The sequence below is a fragment of the Bombus vancouverensis genome, chromosome 9 (assembly GCF_051014615.1).
Source record: "Bombus vancouverensis nearcticus chromosome 9, iyBomVanc1_principal, whole genome shotgun sequence".
NCBI lineage: Eukaryota > Metazoa > Arthropoda > Insecta > Hymenoptera > Apidae > Bombus > Bombus vancouverensis.
This window is the reverse complement of record NC_134919.1, coordinates 9806075-9829031: the sequence shown is the minus strand read 5'-3', so window position 1 is coordinate 9829031 and position 22957 is coordinate 9806075. Positions and strand designations below refer to the sequence as shown.

The 22957-nt window shown below is 33.2% G+C and overlaps 1 protein-coding gene and 1 non-coding gene across 5 annotated transcripts in view; one reads left to right on the top strand and one right to left on the bottom strand.

Moving 5' to 3' along the window:
* Positions 1-20278, top strand: part of Fas1 (fasciclin 1 Fas1 domain-containing) — a 385067-nt gene extending 364789 nt beyond the window's left edge. For 2 of the 4 annotated variants that reach the window (XM_033346503.2, XM_076621241.1), the window contains 5 exons: positions 1113-1327; positions 4485-4647; positions 5062-5206; positions 5494-5535; positions 11208-20278. In XM_033346503.2, the coding sequence (XP_033202394.1) occupies positions 1113-1327; positions 4485-4647; positions 5062-5206; positions 5494-5535; positions 11208-11398 (756 nt within the window). In that variant the 3' untranslated portion in view covers positions 11399-20278. The remainder of the gene's footprint in view (positions 1-1112; positions 1328-4484; positions 4648-5061; positions 5207-5493; positions 5536-11207) is intronic. The other 2 variants (XM_076621242.1, XM_076621243.1) reach the window with 1 other exon arrangement.
* A 1043-nt stretch (positions 20279-21321) lies between these two features.
* On the bottom strand, positions 21322-21393 carry TRNAD-GUC (transfer RNA aspartic acid (anticodon GUC)). The gene has a single exon. It is a non-coding gene; the product is annotated as a tRNA-Asp (tRNA).
* Positions 21394-22957: the final 1564 nt, after the last annotated feature.

Genomic DNA, 22957 nt, shown 5'->3' with positions numbered 1-22957 from the left:
CTGTTAGATTCTATTAGACATTTAAAATAGATTTCTGTGAATTATCAGACGTAGGATTTCATGCATTGTTTACAAATAATAAAGTAATTTCACATTTATCGCAACATGCCAAATTGACTCAAAGAACAAAATGTGCATACAAATGTGAATTTGATCATATGGATTTTCACACACTTAAGTTCTAAATATTCGACTGAAAGAAAATTATTCCTTATTTGTTACTCGTATATTGTAGAAATCGTACAATATACTCTTAAAAAAGAAATCAAAATCTATAAAAGTATCAAGACCTATTAATTTAAATATTAAAAGACAAATGAAATGCGCAGAATTACATACTTTAGATCACTAATCTCTGCTTGAAATTATACATTCTTCCCCTTAACTATCGTAAGTATACTAATAAATGCACACGCAACAAAGGAGACTTATTGCTAAGTGCCTAACAACGTTCCTTCTAATTCTCTTCTTTCTGGTCTGTGAAAAAGCTGCAAGTAGGAAAGCGTACATGAATTTAAACTCGGCCCTCGTCTTCCGCTGTAACTTGCAGTTAGATACGTACGAGTTCTTGTTTGCACGCGGCTGACTTTCAACCGTTCTTCGAATAAAATCGCCCCATCCACCTCACGGCTCTCTCGTTAATTATTAATTATTTGTCAAGTTCCTTTGACTTTGTATTTAGATAATTCACGTATAGTACTCAAAAAAAGAAAAAAGAAACAGAACCTTGGTTATTTTTGGCGAGATATAATTTAATTATGGATAAATCGATCTATAATGGCCTTTAAAAACGTTAGACCCTTTTCTAGTTTTTAGTCGATATTTATGTAAATTCATATTTAGAAATAAGTCTGCATTAAGTGAAATTTTAATGAAGTGAAGTTAAACGTTTCGTTCTAGTATAACACAATGTAACTATGTATTGAAGCTCAATAAATAATTGAGTAGTGACATTATCAATATACTATAGTAAATAGCGAATTATTCGAAGAAACGGATTATTTATTTTCTCTTTCTATATTAATAGCTATATATAATATCGATGTTTCGATGTGTAGAGCATGCTGAGTATATTTTTGAGATTTTCTTTAAGATTCATCGTTCTTTTATAGGTTGCCACAGCAGCAGACAGGAAGAAGCTGTACTTCAATGTGGCTCAGGAACCAAGCGGAAATCAGATAGTGACCGTCGAAGGTGGTGGCGTGAACGCAACAGTGGTCACTGCAAATATCGCTGCTACCAATGGACTGATTCACATCATCGACAGAGTTCTTGGTGTGCCCTATACCAATGTGCTGGAAAAACTTAGAACCGACCCTATGCTCAAGTATGTTAATATCTTTGTAACACTCAATATACCTTCGAATTAAAATTGAAATATCTAGTAGAGTGAAATTTTAAATTTCTTCAATGTGAACTTAGATGTCTTTTAATAGTTTAATTAATTTTTATTTATTATATATCCTCTATTTTACGTGATAAATGCCATCGATGGTCTATCTCATGAAATATGAGATATAAATCAAAATGGACTGGTTTACATTAAGTAATTCATGTAACGCAAGTTACTGTGGATCATTTAGGACTTACCGATACTAATTAAGAGCTAAATAATGTTTTTTTGACATCATTGATGATTGAGTGATTTCCTGCTACAACTTATTAGGATTGAATTTTAGATCCCAATTCTATTTATGCAATTGTTTTGAACAGATATTTATATTAGGATATATATTAGAATTAATATTAGAGGATATGTAGCACAGAGAATTTTTTACAACAAAATTGATACAGTGAAATAATCTATGAACTAATTTTATCTTCTCTGTCGTCGTTTACTACACTGGTATAGAACTGTAATTATACTAATTATATTCTTGTATATTTCATTAGAGGACCCATTTTGTAAATTAAATCGATTCTATCAATTATATCAGAAAGTACTTAAACGTGTATTCTAGAAAAGATCTTGTTTGTTCCGTCATACAAATAATTTTCATTGCAAAATAATTGATTTTAATTATTCTACTGTGTACTTCGAACTTCTTTTTGTCCTTAAATCTAATTAAAGCACATGAGAAATTTTCAGTCCAATTACCATTAACGTGTTTCGTTTAACTGATACAGTAAATGAAGCTCTTATGTAAAGAATTGGGTGATTTTACCAATTACACGTCGATCTATTAAATTCGTACCGAATGCAATTGCATTCGATTTTCTATTGAAATCGCTTCTGCATTCAACCAGAATTGAATTATTCCCCAAAAAATGTTCAATTTATGCGTGTCAGTTCAAACGACGAATATACTCGTCATGCATCTCTCCTGTGACTTTCACGCATTTAAAACTGATTTTTTTTTTCATAAAAAATTTGTTAAGTAAACTAAGACTTTCGTACAGTGTTGTACTTCAACTACGAAAGAGAAACAATTTGTATGGAAATTTGTATGTGTCCAACTATCGTGTGCATTATATGAAGAAACATTCTTTTCATGCACGAAACATGTATATTTCCATTTCCGGTAGATTGCTCTAATGAAACTGATTCCAAGTACATGTTCGAACCGTATGAATATTGCGCAACCAGATCCACCGTGATTTAATTCCCCTCTCGTTATTTCAATTATCGATGCATCGATAATGGAAAATCCAATTAAATGATATTCCAATAACCGATAAATAAACTTTCGCGACGCTAAAATCCCGTTAAATGAGTAAGCTTCCATAACTAAACATTTATGCGTTTGATGCTATTCGTATATGAAGCTGATCCGAACGATTTTCCACCGATCTAAAACTCTATGAATATCTGGTAAAACGTTTGTCACGCATCGAAGAAAGGGAAAATAGAAATCGTAGAAAGAGATCGTCGTTATCAACAAGCGTTTGCTAATTGTCAACGCGTATCACGTCTTTTATGGGCTACCAAAAATTTATGATAGTTGATGAACAAAAAATAGATGTATTTACATCGATATGCTACAAATTTTGAAACACTTGTAGTATCAGATATTGTGAAACACAAAATTGAAACAATTGAGCAAAGTTATTAAATTTCAAATGAAATATAAATTACGTATAAAGCGTCAAATAATCAAACCTCCACTGCACCACGTTTCTCGAATCCGATAATTCAACGTAAAATTTCCGTCCAAGTAAATATAATTAATATAATACTTCAGCAGAGGAGTCGCTCTTCTTCTCTAACAATGAAAGTGTTAACTCAAACGTAGCATCTGGAAACATCTGGCGAGACGAATTTATTAGTGTACGATATATTCGCTGGAAACGATGCAACATTATGAAGGGTAGGATGGCCACCAAGTATCCCATCTTGTTACGTGGAAACGTTGAACAACCATTGCCCAGGAAACGATCGGTTATACGGTGCCTTTAATGCCATTAGCCCCTTTATACGATGGCTATCGTTATTCGATGCGGTGGATGGATGGTGATGTCAGCATTCCATCACCCCACACCATGATATCTAAACTGTAGACGAGAGAAGCCATTGATAGTAGTAGTTCTCCCTGGCTGTGCCTATACGTCACGTCTATACGTTTACGAATATCAAGATCCACTACATCGATTTGTTTGCCTCAACGTTCTACCCTTTTGCCACTCGCTGACTATCAGCTCTTGATTTACAAACTGTTTCAAAACGAATGATGCCATTCATGAGAACATGGAAGATTTCTCGATCTCTTCGATCGATCGTATTGTATGAACGCTTAGGTTGGTTTCTAAGAGGATCGTATGCCCCAGGCTACAGTTAACTGCTCTATTACTGTATGTGTCTTGAGGAAACGGATATGGTGGATCGAGTTCGAAAGCCACAATCGAGACCCACTTGTTTCCTTTATGGACTGTTTGGACGGGTAAGAGTGAAGACTCTAGGAGTTAAGGTCAAGAAGGGAGACACTTGCAGAGATGGGGATGTGTGAGATATCCTTAACTGTTGGCTGAAAGATTGTAATGTGAGATTCCCGTGATGATAGTTAATTAACCCCTTCAGGATCAAATTTTTGGGGAGTGAACGGAAATTTGTTCGATCAAAGAAGATCGATACATTTTTGAGATATTTTTATGTAGAGAGTATTATTCATGTGAAAATTATTACATATTATATATTATATTAATTAACTCCCCCAGAAAGGAACTCTTTGGGAGCATAAGAAAAATTTTGTTTTGTCAATTATCAATAATAGAAATATATTCTTTCTGGTAATTCTATATAGGACGATAAATTTATTTTCATTACTACATTTATCGTTTACTTACGTATAACGTAAAGGCTCAGCCAAAATCATGGATATAGAAGAATAATCCTTTCTTCTTCCCTTTCTTAAAAATACCGTTTTATAAAATGTTTCTTAAAATGCTAGGAAGTAGAAGTATTTGTATCTTACATTGGTTTTCTTCCAATGTTGATTCATTTGTGTAAATCATAAATTTCTTCAATTTATTTCTTTATCTTTTTCAAGTTCCACCTACTTCCTTGGACAACGCATCGGATTCAACAGTCAGCTGAACGAAACGAGGACGCGTTTTACATACTTTGCCCCACGCGATTATGCCTGGAGTGTGTCTGCTATCAGTTACCCATCTACTACGAAAAAGATCTTCATGCCTGAATACAGCTATCATGTAAGTATTCTTATATGAAAATAAAATATTCTTATATTTAATAATTTAAAACAACTGCTACATTACGATAGATGAAAATAACTTTTATTATCATTCAAATACTTAAAACGTTATACAAATACTATAAATTAAAGGAATAATAGAAGATTTACGAAGATTTCAAAATCACCTCTATTTTTTACATAATGCTGCGTAATATTTTATACTTAATGCATTTTCTTATTCCATATGAACCAGTATTGTGATATTTATATATCTCAATTTCAATTTCCCAAAGAAACATTCCTTCTACCGAATTCTCATGTTATCGACGTATTAACGGTAGCAATCACTTCACAAAAATAATTCTCCAACTTCAATTTCCTATCAAGAAAAATCTACACTACAATATCTAACATGTAAATCTGCTTATAGGCGAGACAAATCTTAGAACGACACCTCGTGATAGCAGATGAGGCGTACACGATGGCGAAGCTAAGAGAGATGAAACACAACGAAACCTTCGTTCTTCCTGCAGCCAGAGACAGTCTGAAGCTTCGTGTCCGTGAAGCTGGCGAAAGTGAGTAAAGATAATCACTCGTCTCAAAAAATAATCGTTTTGCATAAGCACTTTTGCAATTGCTCAGATATTCTTCAACTCAACGGTACACTCGACGTTTGTTTCGATTTATCCTTCTGTCAGTATTAAACGTAAATGTGTCCAGGTATCGTATATGTATCGTATTTTTTGTTCTTGCTCTTCTCGAAACGGATAAAACAAGAAAATAACGCTTTGTACTCACACGCTCCATGTTATGGGGCTTTTTCTGTTCATTTTCAAACCTGGTGCTATTTGGTTACATTTAGATGACACGTACGACGAAAACATGATCCGACCAAAAACTTTCGGTGAGTGAGTTCAGTCTTTAGACGTCGCCGATGAGCGACGACACGTGCTTTCACCAGTACGAGCTCTGCGCACATTTGTCAATTTTGTGAAGGGTTCCTCGCACTTTCACGCACTATGTTTAACGCGCGCACATTTTGATACGTATAATTTTAGAAAGAAAAATCTACTGGGTAGTAAATATAATGTATTTTCGATGTACGATAAATGTATAAACGTAAAGATCAAGCGATGACAGTCTGCCAAAAGTTTCTGGCGATCGCTTCCTACAAACGCGTCAATTTCATTGTCCAAATTTTATAATTCGATTCTATATTCTAATAAGTTGGGCTTATGTGTGAATCGTTCTAAAACGAAGAATATATCGATAGTAGGAGTTTTGAAATTTTTTCATTTTGTTCATTTTCATTAACAACCATAACTTTAATCAATTACAAACATTTATAGATCAGCTCCAATTCCATTCAGTTGAGACAGATCAGGGTTTCAATGATAGAAAAATTATCATCCACAAGATATAATGAATTAGTGTGCAGTTTATTGCTACATCTATCTCATTCGTTAGACCTACAGTGACTTACTTGTGCTGAGCTTACCTAGAAATCTTTTGTGAATATATCATGTGTGTTATACAAAACATTTTGAAATTGCGTTATAATGAGACACAACTATTATGATTATATTAGTAAAGCTTGAAGGAAATCTGAAAAAGAACACAAGAGATGCCAGATATTTACTGCAATTTATTGTCATTTTATTATACTTGAGTCAGTTATTCATTATATTCAACGAAAACATCTTTGACAGTAATTATACTTTTAAAACAATTATTCACATGTTGTACTAAATATTTTTGTGATTTCTGTAAAATATATACTTATACTAAACGTCTTGCATTTTCCATATATATTCTCGAATTTGTTTCAACCTTTGAAAATGCTCCAAAATATTTTCTGTGACATATATAATATATTCATAAAAGATTTTATAGTAATCTAGCGTAAGTTGAATAAATTTTTTACTAAAAAAAGAATTCTTATTAAATGTGGTAGTAATGTTATGAAAGATAAAAATTGAAGAATAAAAGTCGACGAATAAAGATAGTTTCAAACGTTGACGTAACTTGTATCTGCATTCTATTCTGAAAATTTTTCGAGTCACCTGCGTATTTGGAGCCGCAGATTTCGAAATGCACACATTTATCGTTTACACTGTTACAAAATACACGAACATTTGACAAAGGAAGACACAAAACGATTTTTTCAATATGACAAATTTGAACACGAGCCCACTATGTACGAGAGTCGTTTGATCACGTGTCCTCGTTCACATAATTACTAACACGTATTATAATCACATTTCATTTGCGTTAAAATCTGATCAAGTACGCGCGTTTCACGCAGTCTCAGTGCTTGAAAGGAATGCTTCCTTATGCTCAGCATATGTAGAACGCGCTTCTCTATTTCACAACTGTTCACGTTGTTAATGCTTCTGAATCGTACGCGTGCACGATGAGCGAAATACGTATCTGTACTTTTCAGCCATATTCGAATAAATCTAACTATCATCAACGTAGATAGACGCAGCCCTTATCTTTCTCTTGATGAACTTCTTACATTGTCTCTTTGGTTTTACTAAGGTAACAGGATGACTAAACTCGTTGTTGTGACAATTGTTGACGTTGTCGTGCTCGCTGTATGTAAAACAATTCATTGATAGATTGCTAATACGGTACATGCTTGTGTCTGTCGTGATTCTTGTTGGTGAACCTCTTTTCAATTCAATTTTTAATTCTTCCTTTAAGTGAGAAATTGTAGAATTGGTTTTTAAATATAGTAAATTTTTCGAATTTCGAAGATAGACAATCGGAAACTAGTACATTTAATTTTGAAATATAAATGTTGTATTACGTTAAATATAGTAGAAACATTAACAATATGAGAGTTTCTATTATTTCTTGTTCTAATATTTGAAGTAAAGAAAATTAGATACGGATATGAAAGTTCACTCCCATGCGGTAGAATATTTTATGATGAGAAATAAGCGAAAATGACCGTAAAGACAATAAGAAAACGGGATGCCTGAGCTCGAGCTCACTCAAATTTTTCCAGCATTCATCGTTGTATTCTCGTCGTGTAATCATTCACCAGTAGCAAAATAGTCGATTGAGTCAACGCCAAAATTAATAACAATAGGCGCATTGAATTTTATAAATCGTGCTGGGTATTGTAACATTTAATTGTTTGAACAATTTGCACAGTGAGTATTTTTATGATTTTACAGGAAAACAACTGACACACGCCATACATATTGCTTGTTATTCGCTTGAACAAGTCGATTAAGCTTGTTACAGTAAAAACGCAGGACTAGCTTCCGGCGTGAACACGATTAACCCATACAATCGTGTTCATCGTCACCGTCGTCGCTTTTTCTGTGAAAATATCGCTGATCGTACGAAAGCGTTCCTGCACATGTTAATATCGAATTTCTTGTTTTATGTTCTCCGATTAAATATTCCGTCGAACAATTAGTACTTGATGTTTTTCTTTGAATTTTGTGGAAGTATAAGAATGAACAGGAATGAAAAATTATCATTAGATTTACGAAAAAGGATAAGAAAATATAAGTAGAGAGGAACTAATTGGACAGCTAAGAAAGTTATTATCGCTGGATTTTATACTTTCATTCGCGTAACCAAAGAAATCTAATCTACTTACTAAATATTGAAATGAGTATTTTACTTTGGATATTTCATATAATTTTGCATATTATATAGGTATATCCTGCACAAATGTCCAATTAATCCACAGATATTCACAGTCTAATTACCACGAGTCATAATTCTTCGATTCTAATGATGAAAGTTGGGATTTTAATGAATATTTGTCTTCCCCTTTTCAAGGATATATCATTTCCATTTTCCGTGGAAAATTATTTTCTCGTTATCTGGAATTTCGTGTTTGGAAGAGATTACACTTTTTCTTCGTTATTGTTTAATCTTCATTATTCAATAAATGCATAATTTTGAAATGCATAATGATAGAATATAATAGGAGAGTATAGAGTATTAATGTTATGCCGCGGAAAAAATTAATGAATAAGAAAAGAGAAACGCAGGAGGTAATAAAACAACTCTGAAAATATCGCAACTTGGTCGTTATCCCGCTACTACGTATTCATTGTACTATGCATGCGAACAGGATATCAGTTTCGACGTAAATTTGTATTATGTCTATTTCGTACGAGAAAATACGAGAAGATGAGAAAAAGTTGCGGATCCGGGATAGATGGCGAACGGTTTTGCGCGAAATATATTGGCTGCCATTTCCTTTCGCGACGATAAATGGACGTGACGAACGCGGAATAGAACGATATGGACACCTGTAAATTGTCCTCAACTGTAGTTATCTATCGTCTGTTTTAATTTACAAGCTTTTTGCGGCGAGCTTTCTGTGTCACATCCCGTTCTAAAGCAAACAGTTTGTTTGCCACAGATTCGCTTCAAAGGATTCCTATGTACGCTATTATACGAGTATAAAAACCTTTCATTTGCGAAAAGATATTAGAAATGGAGAGATAGAAGCCACGCTTTTGATAAAAATTTCGTTATTTAATAATTACATTCGTTGATTAAGTAATCAGCTACTAAATTGAAGACACGTACTAATAAAATAGCTTGAGATACTTGACAATATTATTCACGTTTCTAAAATTAAATATGTAAAATAATTTATAAGTAACAGATAACAAAACGATTTTATTTTGATGTAGAATTTATCTTTAAATAACTTATTATGAAATTGAAAATACATTATGATATTATTTCAAATATTTGGAAATATTCTTTCATGGCCAGCGTCAACTAAATATCGAATTTAGACAAATTAGTAAAAATTGAAAATAAGTATAAATTTTCTCTATGTTAGATTAAGAAATACCTTTTTCAAAACCATTATCTAATTTTACAACGCGATCGTTGGATATCTTCCAAATAAATAGTCTTATATAGATATAGACACGTCGTCTAAATAAATATTGAAGTTATTAAAAATTCCAAACAATTATCTATTCCTTCGCTAATAGTTTAGATAACAAAGACATCTTCCATAATAAAATTGATAAATTCTATATTCGATAAATGGTCGTGAAATCACAAAAAAAGAAAGAAAGAATAGATTCATCATAGCGCGATTCGATTTCGATACACGGTAATTTGGTGGCTTCCGGGGCACTCTCGGCGAGCTGAGGTCGACGAAGAACGTGCACAATTATGGGTCGAGACCGCAAGACGATTTATTATGCACCTTTCGACCACCATTTAAATGCAAATTCCTTGATTACCGCTGGTGCTAATTGCTACGTGCTTTGCTCGGTCATTCGCTTGGCCACGAATCGCGCGAATCACGAGAACGTTTTCTATTTGCAACGAATGTTACCGATGCAACGAATGGACGCGCAGAAAGAACACGAAAGGGGAGCGAAACACGTGGTAATATCGAAAGAAATAATGAAGCAAAGAGAGAAACAACAGAATAATTGAATCGGATAGAGGAACCATGAGCATAAAATTGCAGACGAAAGATACCTAATCGTATCTGGAAAAGGATGAAAATTGCTAACTTGAAAATGAAAGGAGCAAACGAGAGTCATCAGCCTGTTTATCGTATCTCTTTGAACGCTTCTCTTCTATTTTTTCTTTTTTTTTTTTTTTTACTGTCTTAAATTAATTTCTTTGCTTCTATGTTGATAACTTCATGATATTGCCGTGTTTTAACCATACAATTATAGATTTGCTGGAAGTTTCATCTTCGTTTATAAATATCAAGATACATACTGGTCTCTTATAAAACACACCTCTCAGTTAGAAAATGCAATGAAGTTTGTAAAAATTTGAATCTCATTTGTGAAATCATTTGTGGAATTTATTGCATGGAACCAGGAAGACAACAAATATCTTGGAAAATCTAATAATTCATGTACCAAAATTAATTAATTAAAACAGCGATTGAATAAAAAATACATACAAGAAAAAAATTAATGCTTTCAGATTTACTTCATTTTCTATAAGCGTTCTAGTACGTATGAACACGGCTGAATATCTTATTTGAAAAAATGTTACAAATGATTCTCGATCTTCTTAATTGTATCGTTGAAATAACCATTTATTATTTAACAACCTCAATATAAAATTTACAAAACGTCTGCATCGAATGATATTCCCAACACTACGCATATATATATGACACACATTTCTCAAGCTTTTTCAGATCGACTGCTACTCGTAACACACACGATTTTCCAACAAACGATAGATTAATTTAACTTCCAGTCAGTTAATCACCAAACGAAATGCTACACACTTTGAAACGCGAAAGATATCTTAATTTAAACAAAAAATAAAAAAAGAAAAAATACAACAGTTAACGAAATACCAAGTGTATAACTTTCTGAATATTTGCTACCTGCATTTTGCGTCTTCGTGTTCCATAGATTGAAAACTTGACGTTCAAATGTAATTTTGTGACGCCGGACTTCATGCTCGACAAGTGAACGCTCACTGGAAATTTTCTATCGCTGCAAACATCACAACTCGCTTCGTTCATCTAATCTATCGATCCATCTTTGTAAGTGAATATCGACACAACTTATCGATGGAAATCGTTTCTCTTTGCAGGTTACCAGATCGAGTGGGAGGGTACATGGATTCGAGTGTTTCGTCCGGACGTCGAGTGCACCAACGGTATCATACACGTAATCGACGCAGTCTTACTGAAGGACAGCGACATCAGGGTGACCGGAACCGCGTCGATCAGTAGCCTCGCATCACACTTGATCATGATCCTGGTAGCCAAGTGGCTGCTTTAAGGACGAATCTCCTCTAAGTCTGTCATAGGTGCACCTAGGAATTTATTTCGGGACCGTCTCCGATCGTCCTCGTCCAAGAAAACGCAATGCACGAGATCCGGATTCGAACTTCGAACTTGAACTCTGAACTCTGAAGGATGTTGTTTTGAACGCGTGTTCGTCAGAGTCGATGATATCGGTCCTCGAACGACTCTGTTCTCGAATATTCATAGAGATGGTCCGCGATCTCTCAAGTGTCGCTGCGTAAACTGTGTTCGAGGGGTTTTGGCTTTCGCCTCGCTTTTAATGGAAAAAGAATAAAGGCCCCCTTATATGTGTTCCCCGTGAAGAAATCGAGGCACGATCGATGGATCGGGGACGATCCTGAATGCGAAGCGACTCCAGGTCGAGACTCTTGACCTGATCTACAAGAGAAGATGCCATGGTTTCTGTCTCGATCAGACAAGAACCTAACCGATCGATAAGCAACGTGGGCGAAGCTTAAACAGGAACCATACTATTTAGCAGTTTCAAAGTTGAATTATCGTCGTCAGTAATGGTTCGCTACGAACGTGCAGGTGTTATTACGTAACTATAGAGATTCTTTTGATTTGAAGTTTTATCGTATCGATAGGAACCGTCAGGTGTCTCGTGCGCGCGCTCGTATGCCCCAGGAAGTCTAACACGAGAGTCTTCGAGGACCTCGCACGAATAAAATACAGAAGAGAAAATATTTCAACGGCGACGATCGCGCGGCGAGGCAATTTCGCGAGTTAGAGGCGCCATTGATCGTACCAAATGATAAATTAACCGTACCAACCAAGTAAGTAATTTAGAGAAAACTTTACGAACGAGAAAGAACGAACGTGAAGATAGAGCAGACATTTCGGGGAACTTTCTTCGAGTACAAGGGCAACGAGGGTTGGCCTTTTCTAGAGCAATTCTATTCAATTTCTCGTTATGCTGGCAGAGAAGAGCACGTTTCTTCTTGTTTTATTTTACTTGATTCAAGTTACCATGCTGGCGTTCCTCTTTTCTGAACGACCTAGGATTACGACCATATGAAAGTTCAACCAAACTGTGGAGGATCCAATTGTTCTTTCTATACCGATATTTTAGAAGAAACGCAGGTATAAGGATAATATATTCCTAGCGCGTCACGCGTCTAACGTCGGTTTAGATCGAACGCCGTTGATCATTCAGGCCATAAAACTTTTTCGTACAACATACGACTCGCCTAATTATGGTACTTCGATTTCATTAACGATGATACGCTATAGTTCTGTGTGTATGTATGTATGAACGTCATTTCTCATGGCGCATGAATCATGCGGCGAGGTACACGAGTCGCCACCTTGTCGACATCGTCGAAGAATTAAATGAAATTTGGTTCTATGAGAACTCTGTCGATGTACATAACATAGGTAAAGCTAAGCTTGTCCTAAACTCTGCAATACTATCTATACGCAGATCTTAATTAATCAATACTACATTGAGAAATTGTCTGCTCCAACCATTAACAGAAGAAAATCAAAAACAGAAGAAAGTGTAGTAGGATTTCATTTTTCTGAATCCGTTTGGTTCAAACAGTTCATATAATAGGACTTCGATGATTTTTTAATAATTATGACCTTTCATTCATGTGAAAGAATTTTACACTCTCAAATAAATAGGTTCAAACGGCAGTTAATTTAGTTCAGGTATATCGATCAAAGAAAGAGTGATTGGACGATTGATATTATATTTTACTTCAAAATGAGTGACCATTTTTTTGGAAAGTAGATAACAACAAGTACAAAAATTTAATCCGCGTATTTAATTTACACCTCGAGTTTGAAAAATTATATTATATATCGATACTACGTATTAATATCATTAATTGTGTACTAATTAAAATTTTTTCTAATAAATATAACAAGAATTCCATTATAGATACAAATGTACTAATAAAATAATTTTCGTCTCTCCAAATCAAAAAATTATTCGAAAACATGAACAAGTCATCGTGTTATAAAAATAGTTAAAAAAAAAAAAATAAACTGAGCGAAGAATGCAGTATCCCACTATAGTACTCCAGAGTTAGAAATCCTCTTGACCCAAAAAACGAAACTTTGAAACGATAATTGGGCATCGTTAACTTTCGACGCGTGGTTTTGCGCCTTAGTTGTGATTTTCAATTACACTTGCTCTCTGTATCATATCGTATTACACTGTTTACTTACTAATAATACTGCCACGTCTTATTGCAAGCCGAAATATACTTGCAAACGAGTTTTTGTACAATTATCCTTAAAAGAAACGGGAGCTTTGCCCATTAGAAGTGACTCGATCACATTCCGACATTCTGCAGGTTATTTGAACGAATCTTTGCATTTAAAGAGAAATTTTCAAGGCGAATTTGTTTCTTGCTTAACGCATTCGCTGCTACCGATGCATATTTATATTGCGCCACTTATTGAATTAGATTTTAATTGTAAATAATTTTGCTGACAAAGCTATTCGGTTTTTAAATTTGTGCCTTTTCATAAATGGACAGACTGTAAGAGACAGTGAATTAAAGAAAATGTCACTATTTGAAATAATTATAGTAGCAGTGAATGTATTAATATGTTACTTGTGCTTGGACTGGGTAATTAATTATTACCATGCAAGTTCAAGTGGAACCAAAGTTCTTTTTGTTACCATACTCAATGCTTGGCACCAATTAAGAGTTAAACGTGCGATTTTATTCGAAGCATTATTCGAGAAATATTACAAATATTTTCAAAACATTAATTGTATGGAAACAAATGCAGTGATTGTACAAGCATAGGAATCATATGGCAGACGAAGCCTTTGTCTTGTTACTTTTCTGATTTATGCGAGAATTCGTTTAAGCAGACTGCATAACACGTAAAATACTCATTCAGAAACTTTTTTTTTTATCGACTGTACAGTGCTATATATAATATATCTATACATATATATTATATAGAATCATCTGTGTCATTGCACCGTGTCACAATAATGTCGTAACCGAGATTATTCCCGGATTTGTATTTTGTTTCGACTAACGTATCTCAGTTTAATCTTCTGCTACTTTATACCTTTCTTTTTACTTTATACTAATATTATATACAATAACAATTCCTACTATACGTAACTGTATGATAATTATATGTAATTAATTAATTTGAATCTAGTGAGTAGTTTAATTTTTAAACTCCGTAATCTCACTTGAACTGATATACACATATGAGATAGCGAAAGGTTAAACTGTAGACTCGTAATCAAAAATCAAGAAACAAAGCCGAAAGATTATTAGCAAATGACACATCACAGTTTCATTCCACGATTAGTAAGAGCTTAGCTATGTGTGTACAAGTAATTACAAAAATCGCGCGTGTCTGTTAAAAACAGAGAATAGATACAATCTATGAGAATCATTAGAGGTCAGTCAGATAAAAGACAAGAGAACCTGAGTATTCGAAGGTGAAGAAAGAAACGCCTCGGAATTTCGTTTCTTCATAGAGAATAAAATATTGCGACGAAAATAGGGCAGGGGGATAAACAAATAAAATAGCGAAAAGTGTCGTTCAGTAATCGAAACGCCGAAACTAAAAATGGATGAAAAACAATGAACGATCGGATCGGACTCTGCCGGGTTTCCGGTCGTTTCACGCGCGTTAGTTAGAAAGAAGGAAAAGAGAACACAACAGAAAAAGAAATAAGAGAAGGCAGAAGACTTGTAATTAAGAAATCATTCAGCTACCGCAATTCTCTTCGCGAAAATGAAATAAAGAAAAAAAAAACGGATTAATAGAAGAATTCGATGTTATACGTGTTGATATCAGTCTATACATATATATGAAAAAAGTAAATAAATATATAAATATAAATATATAATAAACAGAGAGATATATTGACGAGGAAAGAAAGTACGATTGATAAAAGACGAGAAGAAACTGAGAGAAAAAAGAGAAAATAACAGAAATACTATCAAACGATACCTTAAAACTTGTTGTTGGGATGAATTGATATTATGAATTATTAATTATTATTATTATTATTATTACATATATAAATATACATAAACTCTAAATAAACACTGTTTGTTCGTTAGACGAGAACTTAAGATTGAAAAGTAAAAAAAAATGGATAAAAAAAAATAGTAAAACTATTTCTTCGTGTAGATGCGTCTTTAATATTCAGCTTGTTCAAGCGTAACGCCGAACCGAAAATCGCATATTCGCAGCTGTGTCTGGGTTGTGAATGGTGTGAATGGAAATGCGAGAGACGGAATTTCGAAAGGAAATGTCGTCACACGGAACTCCGAAAAAGTATCACATACAGGAGAAAAACAGCATATCCGACGTACCCTTCTATTGTTTCTCCCGACGTACTTTTCTTTTCCTCTTAACGGAACTCGGCGAACCCGTTTTCGTATCGTTTTCACGATTCGTACATTATCGTCCGTATATATTTTGGCAGTTGATACAATTTAGTCGAAAAATATTATGATATTTTAAAGTTATAATTGAAGAACATTTGTCTTCTATTAATTCCTTACGTCGTGCCACAACTGAAATTTTAATTTGTCAATTGAGCAGACGAGTTAGCTCGTTACTCGGATTCCTAATCTGTTGAAGTAAAAATCAAGACATTCGTCGCTTATTGAATAAGATACTGAATTATTTTATTTTATAATTTGAAAGTATCCGAATACTTATGGACAGTAATGTATGTCATTTAAACGCGAAAATGTGACGAATATCCTGGCTAACTCTGAACATATACGGTAAATCTTGCGAATCGAAATAATGAGAAATCGTGGATCGTTAAACAGAAAGAAGTCGAACCGAGCGAATACACTCGAGATTTGTAGACTCAGTTGCATATCCAAACACACAGCACACACGCCTCTCAGCTCGCTTTTGTCAGTTTTGCTATAAAAAAGATCGAAGAATTCCGAAATGGATTGAAACACGTATGTCAAAAGTAGCGGTATATCGGACAATTGTACAGTTCGACGAGTATGTTTCTCGTGGTTTAAAAAATCTCGAGGATATCTCGTTTGAAGCATTGTTGCTATTTGAAAGGGATCTTTTAATTTTAGACAGGATGAAATTTTTGGTACTAAATAATTGTACAATCGTCATAAAGCACGTGATACGAGTAATAATACATATTAGGAAAGACAGTTATACAAAGTAATAACTGTTTTGTTATTTAAAAAGAATCATGTCTTGATCATAAGGATCATCAAATTAAAATTTAATGTAACATAATGATTGGTAAATGTGGTAAATTATAGGCATTTAAATCAAATTTAACTCATATCAGAGTTTCGTTGGAAATCTCTTTGTCCTTACATAGACGTCTTTCTTCTCATTAGTCCTCATTTTGTTAGTTTTTCATCGTATCTTTTATAACACGTTTAATACCTAAATTTCGATACTTGAAAATCGAATCCGAATATGAAAGATTGAATTACTCATTAAAGTAATAAAGTGATAAAAAAAAGTATATATCAATTACGAATAATTAAAAATACTCGACTCATCAAAATCATACTTCGATTCCAAAAAACTTGGAAAAGGAAGAAGAATTTAGAAACTTCTTTAATATCCTCAAAGTGCCATTTATATCACATTAAAAACAGACGACTTTTTTCACAGTACAGCGTACTGAAAGAACGTCGTTATATTCTGTTCTACGTTCATAAAATCTCAGAGCTTGAGCAAAAATTGATAAAACTTGAAATCATCGCGTTTCAAATACACGATATATATGAATGAATTTCTTCAATTTATAGATAAGTACGAGAAAGTTGAATTGTTCGCAATTAGTTAAACACTCATCGAGAATCTCGTATATATATACTTTAGTCCTTGACCAAAGAAGTAGGCGTGTAAAGCGATCGACGATTCATTTTTCTCGCGTACCTCGATTAATTAATTAAATTCATTCCTCGTGTGATAATTAATCGTTAAATTCTTTGAAAAAAAACATCGTTTTGCGTGACTATTGGTACATTTTGTAGATATATCTACTATGTACACTTCAGTAACAGGGAAAAATACCATTGCACCATTGCGTTTGGTGGTCGAATTAAGTCGCATTTCTAACACGATACGTTCCCAAAGATTCGTTTCCATCGGCTCTTATCTTCTCGTTTATTTCAGATTCGTTCGTTCGTGATCTGATTCTTCCGGTGAGTCGAAAATCAACATCTGTTCGAGCTTAATCGTAGAGTGTGTGTTCATAAAGGGGATTCAGTCGTAGCGAGGAAAAAAGATTCGAAAGCATGTTAAAATATTTTTCGTCGAGAACATTTAAGAAAATTAACTTTTTTCTGAAATTATTACTTCGTTTGTAAATGTTCGGAAATTATCTACAGTCCTCTGTGAATTAATAATATAAAGAATATCAGATAATTGTAAAAAAAGGTAAATTATTATTATTCGATATTGCTTCCTACGTATAAAATTTTCTTCGTAATAAATCTAATTTTTCCTATCCTCGTAACGAGCTTCTGCTTATCTAGTATTTTGCTAATACTCATCTAGTATTTTGTTATTCAAGTGAATCAAATTTACGTAAACATAATGTATATAATTACACGTAATTACGTAAAAGAAATTCTCCCTCGAATATATATTTGCGTTCTGTTCTTAAGTAACGGGTAAGGGAAAAGAGATTCATACCAATCGTTCCTCGAAGCAATCATTCTGTCACCGTCACTCTGTTATTACCATTATCGATTCTATGATGTAAGAAGTTATTGTCTGAATTTTAGGAACTAGCACTAAGGCATCGTTCGCAGGAACACAAGCGAAAATCATCGCGAAATTCAACTTCATATGCACGTTTCCTACGTAGCTACCTATACATCACACGTGTCTATAGAGGATACTGTTCAAGCAGGTTGCTGAACTTTGAGAAAGTATATTGCTGACGCTGAGGATGAATTAAAATTTTGTTCAACTAATGTTGAGGTTAAGCTATTCTTCGCATATATTATATACGACACTAAAAAACTGAAAATTTAAACGTTAAACTGCTACATATGACTTCTTTTCGAACGAACATTCCAGAATAATTTTACGATGATTTTACTCGCAATTCTATTTTTATGAAAAATTATTGATGAAACATTTTAGATCAATGTGCCTAAGACATCGTTAAATTTCGCTTTTCAAAAATCATATTTGATTAATAACAAAAATAACAAATATTATTGCTAAAAAGCGTTATTTTAAATCGCACCGATATTTACAAGTCTGTTAATTAAAAGATGACGATAACGATAAGATTAAATTTGCATTCGTAAGCTTTCACTACAGAACACGCGAAACTCTAAACCAAAGTTTAGCCCTGCATGGAGATGTTTCTTGCAGCGAACGAACGTCGAACAACGTTTTCTCTATACTCGTCGTCGTAGATCCTTCCGAATCGCGCGTTTTCTTCAGCCACGTATTGCCATTTGCATTTATCTCACTACGAAACCACGAAACATCACTCAATCCTCATAATCGCCCTTGTGATTAGCGATCGTTAGAACATTACGAGAATTTTTTTCTCAATTATTCGCAAATACACAACTGGTGATTTAAATGCAACTAGTAATTAACGTATATGGCACCTTTACGTAACGTAAAATCATTACTAAATAAGGGTATAATAGTCGATAACGAGATAAAGTATAAGAGAGGAGGACGAGTTTGTTCATTTTGAAAAATCGCGGACGAAACAAGAAAACGTAAGGTATAATAAGTGATTTAATATTTTAAGAGTTGGATATAGGTACCGTCAAGATTAAAACGGGATTTAACTAATTGAATTTAAATAATTAAATTTAACTAAGGATTATTTATTAGCTATTATATATATATATTATATAATATATAAATATATATATGTATATTATATAACTATATTATAGTAGGGGAATCAAATTTTACGTACCACAGAGCTATTTGTACAAAAGCCGATTTTATTTCGATCATTCATCCATGGATTAAAGCGTCGCTCGATATTTAAATTGCCAAGCAGAGCAACACTCGATTTAAGTAACATACACATATATACATAATTATATTTTAGATAATTAACCAGCAGAGGATTCTAGTTTTCTTCTTAGGGCTTAGATGTACATGTATTACATTTGTCTGTATTTTCAGAGTTAATCATTAAGTTTCTTTCTTTCTCGAAATCACGCGATTATCGCGAGGGACGACAGAAACTTCTTGTGTAAAATTTTTATGAGAGAATTCGCGCATTTCGAGCCACCTGAATTTACAAATGTGTGTGTGTCTGTATTCGTAGGGCGAACGACGTGACATCAGTGCCCAATAATAGTAAAATTGCCTCCCAACAATAATAAATAAATAAAAATAAATAGATAAAAAAAAAGAAAAAAAGGTAAAAATAAGGAATAACAAGTTAAAAGGAATTTTTTTCTGGTTTGGGAAGATCGTACGAATGCAACGGTACTTTGATCGTCGTTTGCCCAATCGTTGAACGATCATGTCACTTGTATCTCGCTTGACTACACTGTGTAGACTGTGGTCGCTTATGCTGTATGATTTTACAAAGAATAAAGAACACCTATAAGATAGTTTAAGTGGGTTTCGTTGATTGAAACGTGTCGTTCTCGCGGGAACGGAAGCGTATCGTGTTTCGATAATTTCCAGACTTCACGTCGCGAAATCACACCAATATTGAACAAGCAAAATATACCCATGAAGTTATTTTAGCATGGTATACATCTATTTAGTAACGAAACGAAATGTCCACGAGTCGTTCAAGAAAGAAACGCGAATATCTATGTTCTTAAATTTTGCATCGTAAATTATGATATTATTTTGGCTGTATAATTTTACAAAAAATAAAGAATACTTACGAAACAAGTTTAAACAACGTTTGTTAATCCTTTCAATGAAAACTTCCTGTTTCAAGCCCTTTTAGAAAATACAAGAAATCGAATTTCCTAAGTTATGGAAGAAATTTTAAATAATTTTTTAACTTATACATTACTATAATTTTACAATGATAGTACGAACTAAATAATCCTGGAAGTTGTAATAGAAAAGATACTTTGGTTATTGTGCAAAGCAAACGACAAAGCGAGAATAATCAAATCTTTGCAGCTTTTTTCGATTACATAAGATGATGCAAGAGCTGGAACATATTTGCAAAAGAATTTAAGTTCTAATATGTTTTGTATCTAATATGTTTTTACACGAATAATTCTATTTTACTTCCTAATACACGATTATGTTTAATATCAATCCATTAAACGGAGCATTATATCCATTGAATTCAAATTTAATGATGTGTACTTTGTATACTTTGGTAAAGACCAATATAACACGCTTCTGCACACTAGTTTTCATAGATTTTCAAATTTAATTTCTACAATTGAAACTTCACTGACCCATTGGTTGACCCATTTAAATATATAGCCATTTAACCTTTTTAACAAATCATTCTTTATTAATAGTGAAATACTATGTTGGCTGATAAATTAGAACGATTTTATGTATGTATATATTCGTTTTTTCTTTTGATCGCTTATAAAATAAAACTAAAATAAAATAAAATTGAAATCATTATATTTATATAATCAATATTTAATACAGTACACTATGTATGAGTAGAAAAAGGAAATGAAGAAAATAGTCCTCATTGGAGAATCAAATCCTGGTCTCCCGCATGACAGTTAAAAACATTAACCACTTTTTTTTAACGAATGTTTATTGTATCGAAAAAGATATTTACATGGGTACAATAAATATAACGAACACAAATTAACGACAAAGATTAAAAAATTATTATATGATAAAATTATGCGAGGTTGGAGATGTAATAACAATTATATACAGGACTGTGTGATATACAAACTGTATAGAATTTTTATGTAAATGTAAAAAATATACAAAATATAAAAATAAAATTTAATTCTCCCCGACGGGGAGTCGAACCCCGGTCTCCCGCGTGACAGGCGGGGATACTGACCGCTATACTATCGAGGAATTGGTTTCGTGTTTCTTTTATTCCATATCTCAGTTACATTACTTTCTTTATAATTGTTTTAATTTTTTGTAACTATAAATATTTTTTAATATATTTTTTATGTTTATCCCTTAAATTATATCTTATCAATGTATATTTGAATCTAGTTGCGAAGTCATTGAAGTTTATGTCTGGACTATATATTATTTTTTTGTCCTAGCTTTTTCTGTTGCGAATTGTCCGCAAATGCGATAGCTCCTTTGTTGCCGCTATTTAGTCCGTACATCTGATGTACAAGAGTCCAAGAATACAGTTTTAGGTACATTGTTCACAATAAACGGTGAAAACTTGGTGCAATGTCTTCCATGGCTATTGTGACCGTCCCTTGTATTGTTATTTTCTTTCTTAGTAGTATATACGTACAAAGTTTAGTCTCTTTATGTATTTCTTTTATCCGTTTTGCAAGCAGTTTGAGGCACTGTGATAGTTTTGTTTCATTTATGTAGGAATGTCATATTATAAGTTAACAGAAAAAACAGTATGATGAAAAAACAATATCGTTGCATTCTCACAAAATCGAATATAATATCGCGTTTTGCGTATTCGTTTCTCACTAATTCTACGTCACAACAACACGACGAACTTCTCTCGACCACGATTAATTCAACTCTGACAGCATTTACCACGCTTATTTTTCCCTTAACAAACCTTGGTAACGCTCGCTCTTTGACAACATTAACATATCTTGACAACGTTTATAAACAATCAGCCACGTCCTTTCCTGACGTCATACCATCCCACATTTATTTCTTTAGTTATAATTTCTACGCTCACCATTTCGTTTTTGTGATTTCATTGGTGCTGCATTTCGAGGCAGTATATTCGTTATTCCTGTTATCCGTTATATTTCCTGTTGGAAGAAAGACCCCCTTTTTTTGGTTTTTCCCTTCTTCATGGTGGTGAACTTTTTTCGGACTTACACGATTTATTTTAGAATATATCAACTCTTAATTATTGTCCGCACTCATTCCTATCACTTTACTGTTCGCTCGCTCGTGATATATGTCTAACTCCTACGGGGGTCAAAGAGTGAATGAGATATTAGTCACTATACATGTGGACTGTCGTGATTCGTTTGCTTCCTTTTTCGGAATCTATGTATCTGCAACTGTAATTGACTATGAATATATATTTACTTAGTTGTTTATTAATTGTACATAGCGTGGTTTTATTTATACTTTGGATAGTTTACAATTAATTTCAGATTACTGTTAATCTGGGGGGATGGGAAGCTTTATGTTTTGTCATTTTTAAAAACATTTATCATTATGCTAATAATGTGAAGAGGTTTTATCATTTATACAAATTTTAATAAATAAGTTACTGGGGTAATTTAAATCCTGGAAAACTGCCCTTTAATTTATTATCACAGGAATTACTTATTTTCTATTAAATACATTCTATATTATATTATTCTATCAATTTGATATTAATTTTATACGTCTGTTAGCAATTTTGTCACTAAATTATGATGGAAGAGATGTACATACATATATAAATATTTATTTCAATTATCTATTGGCT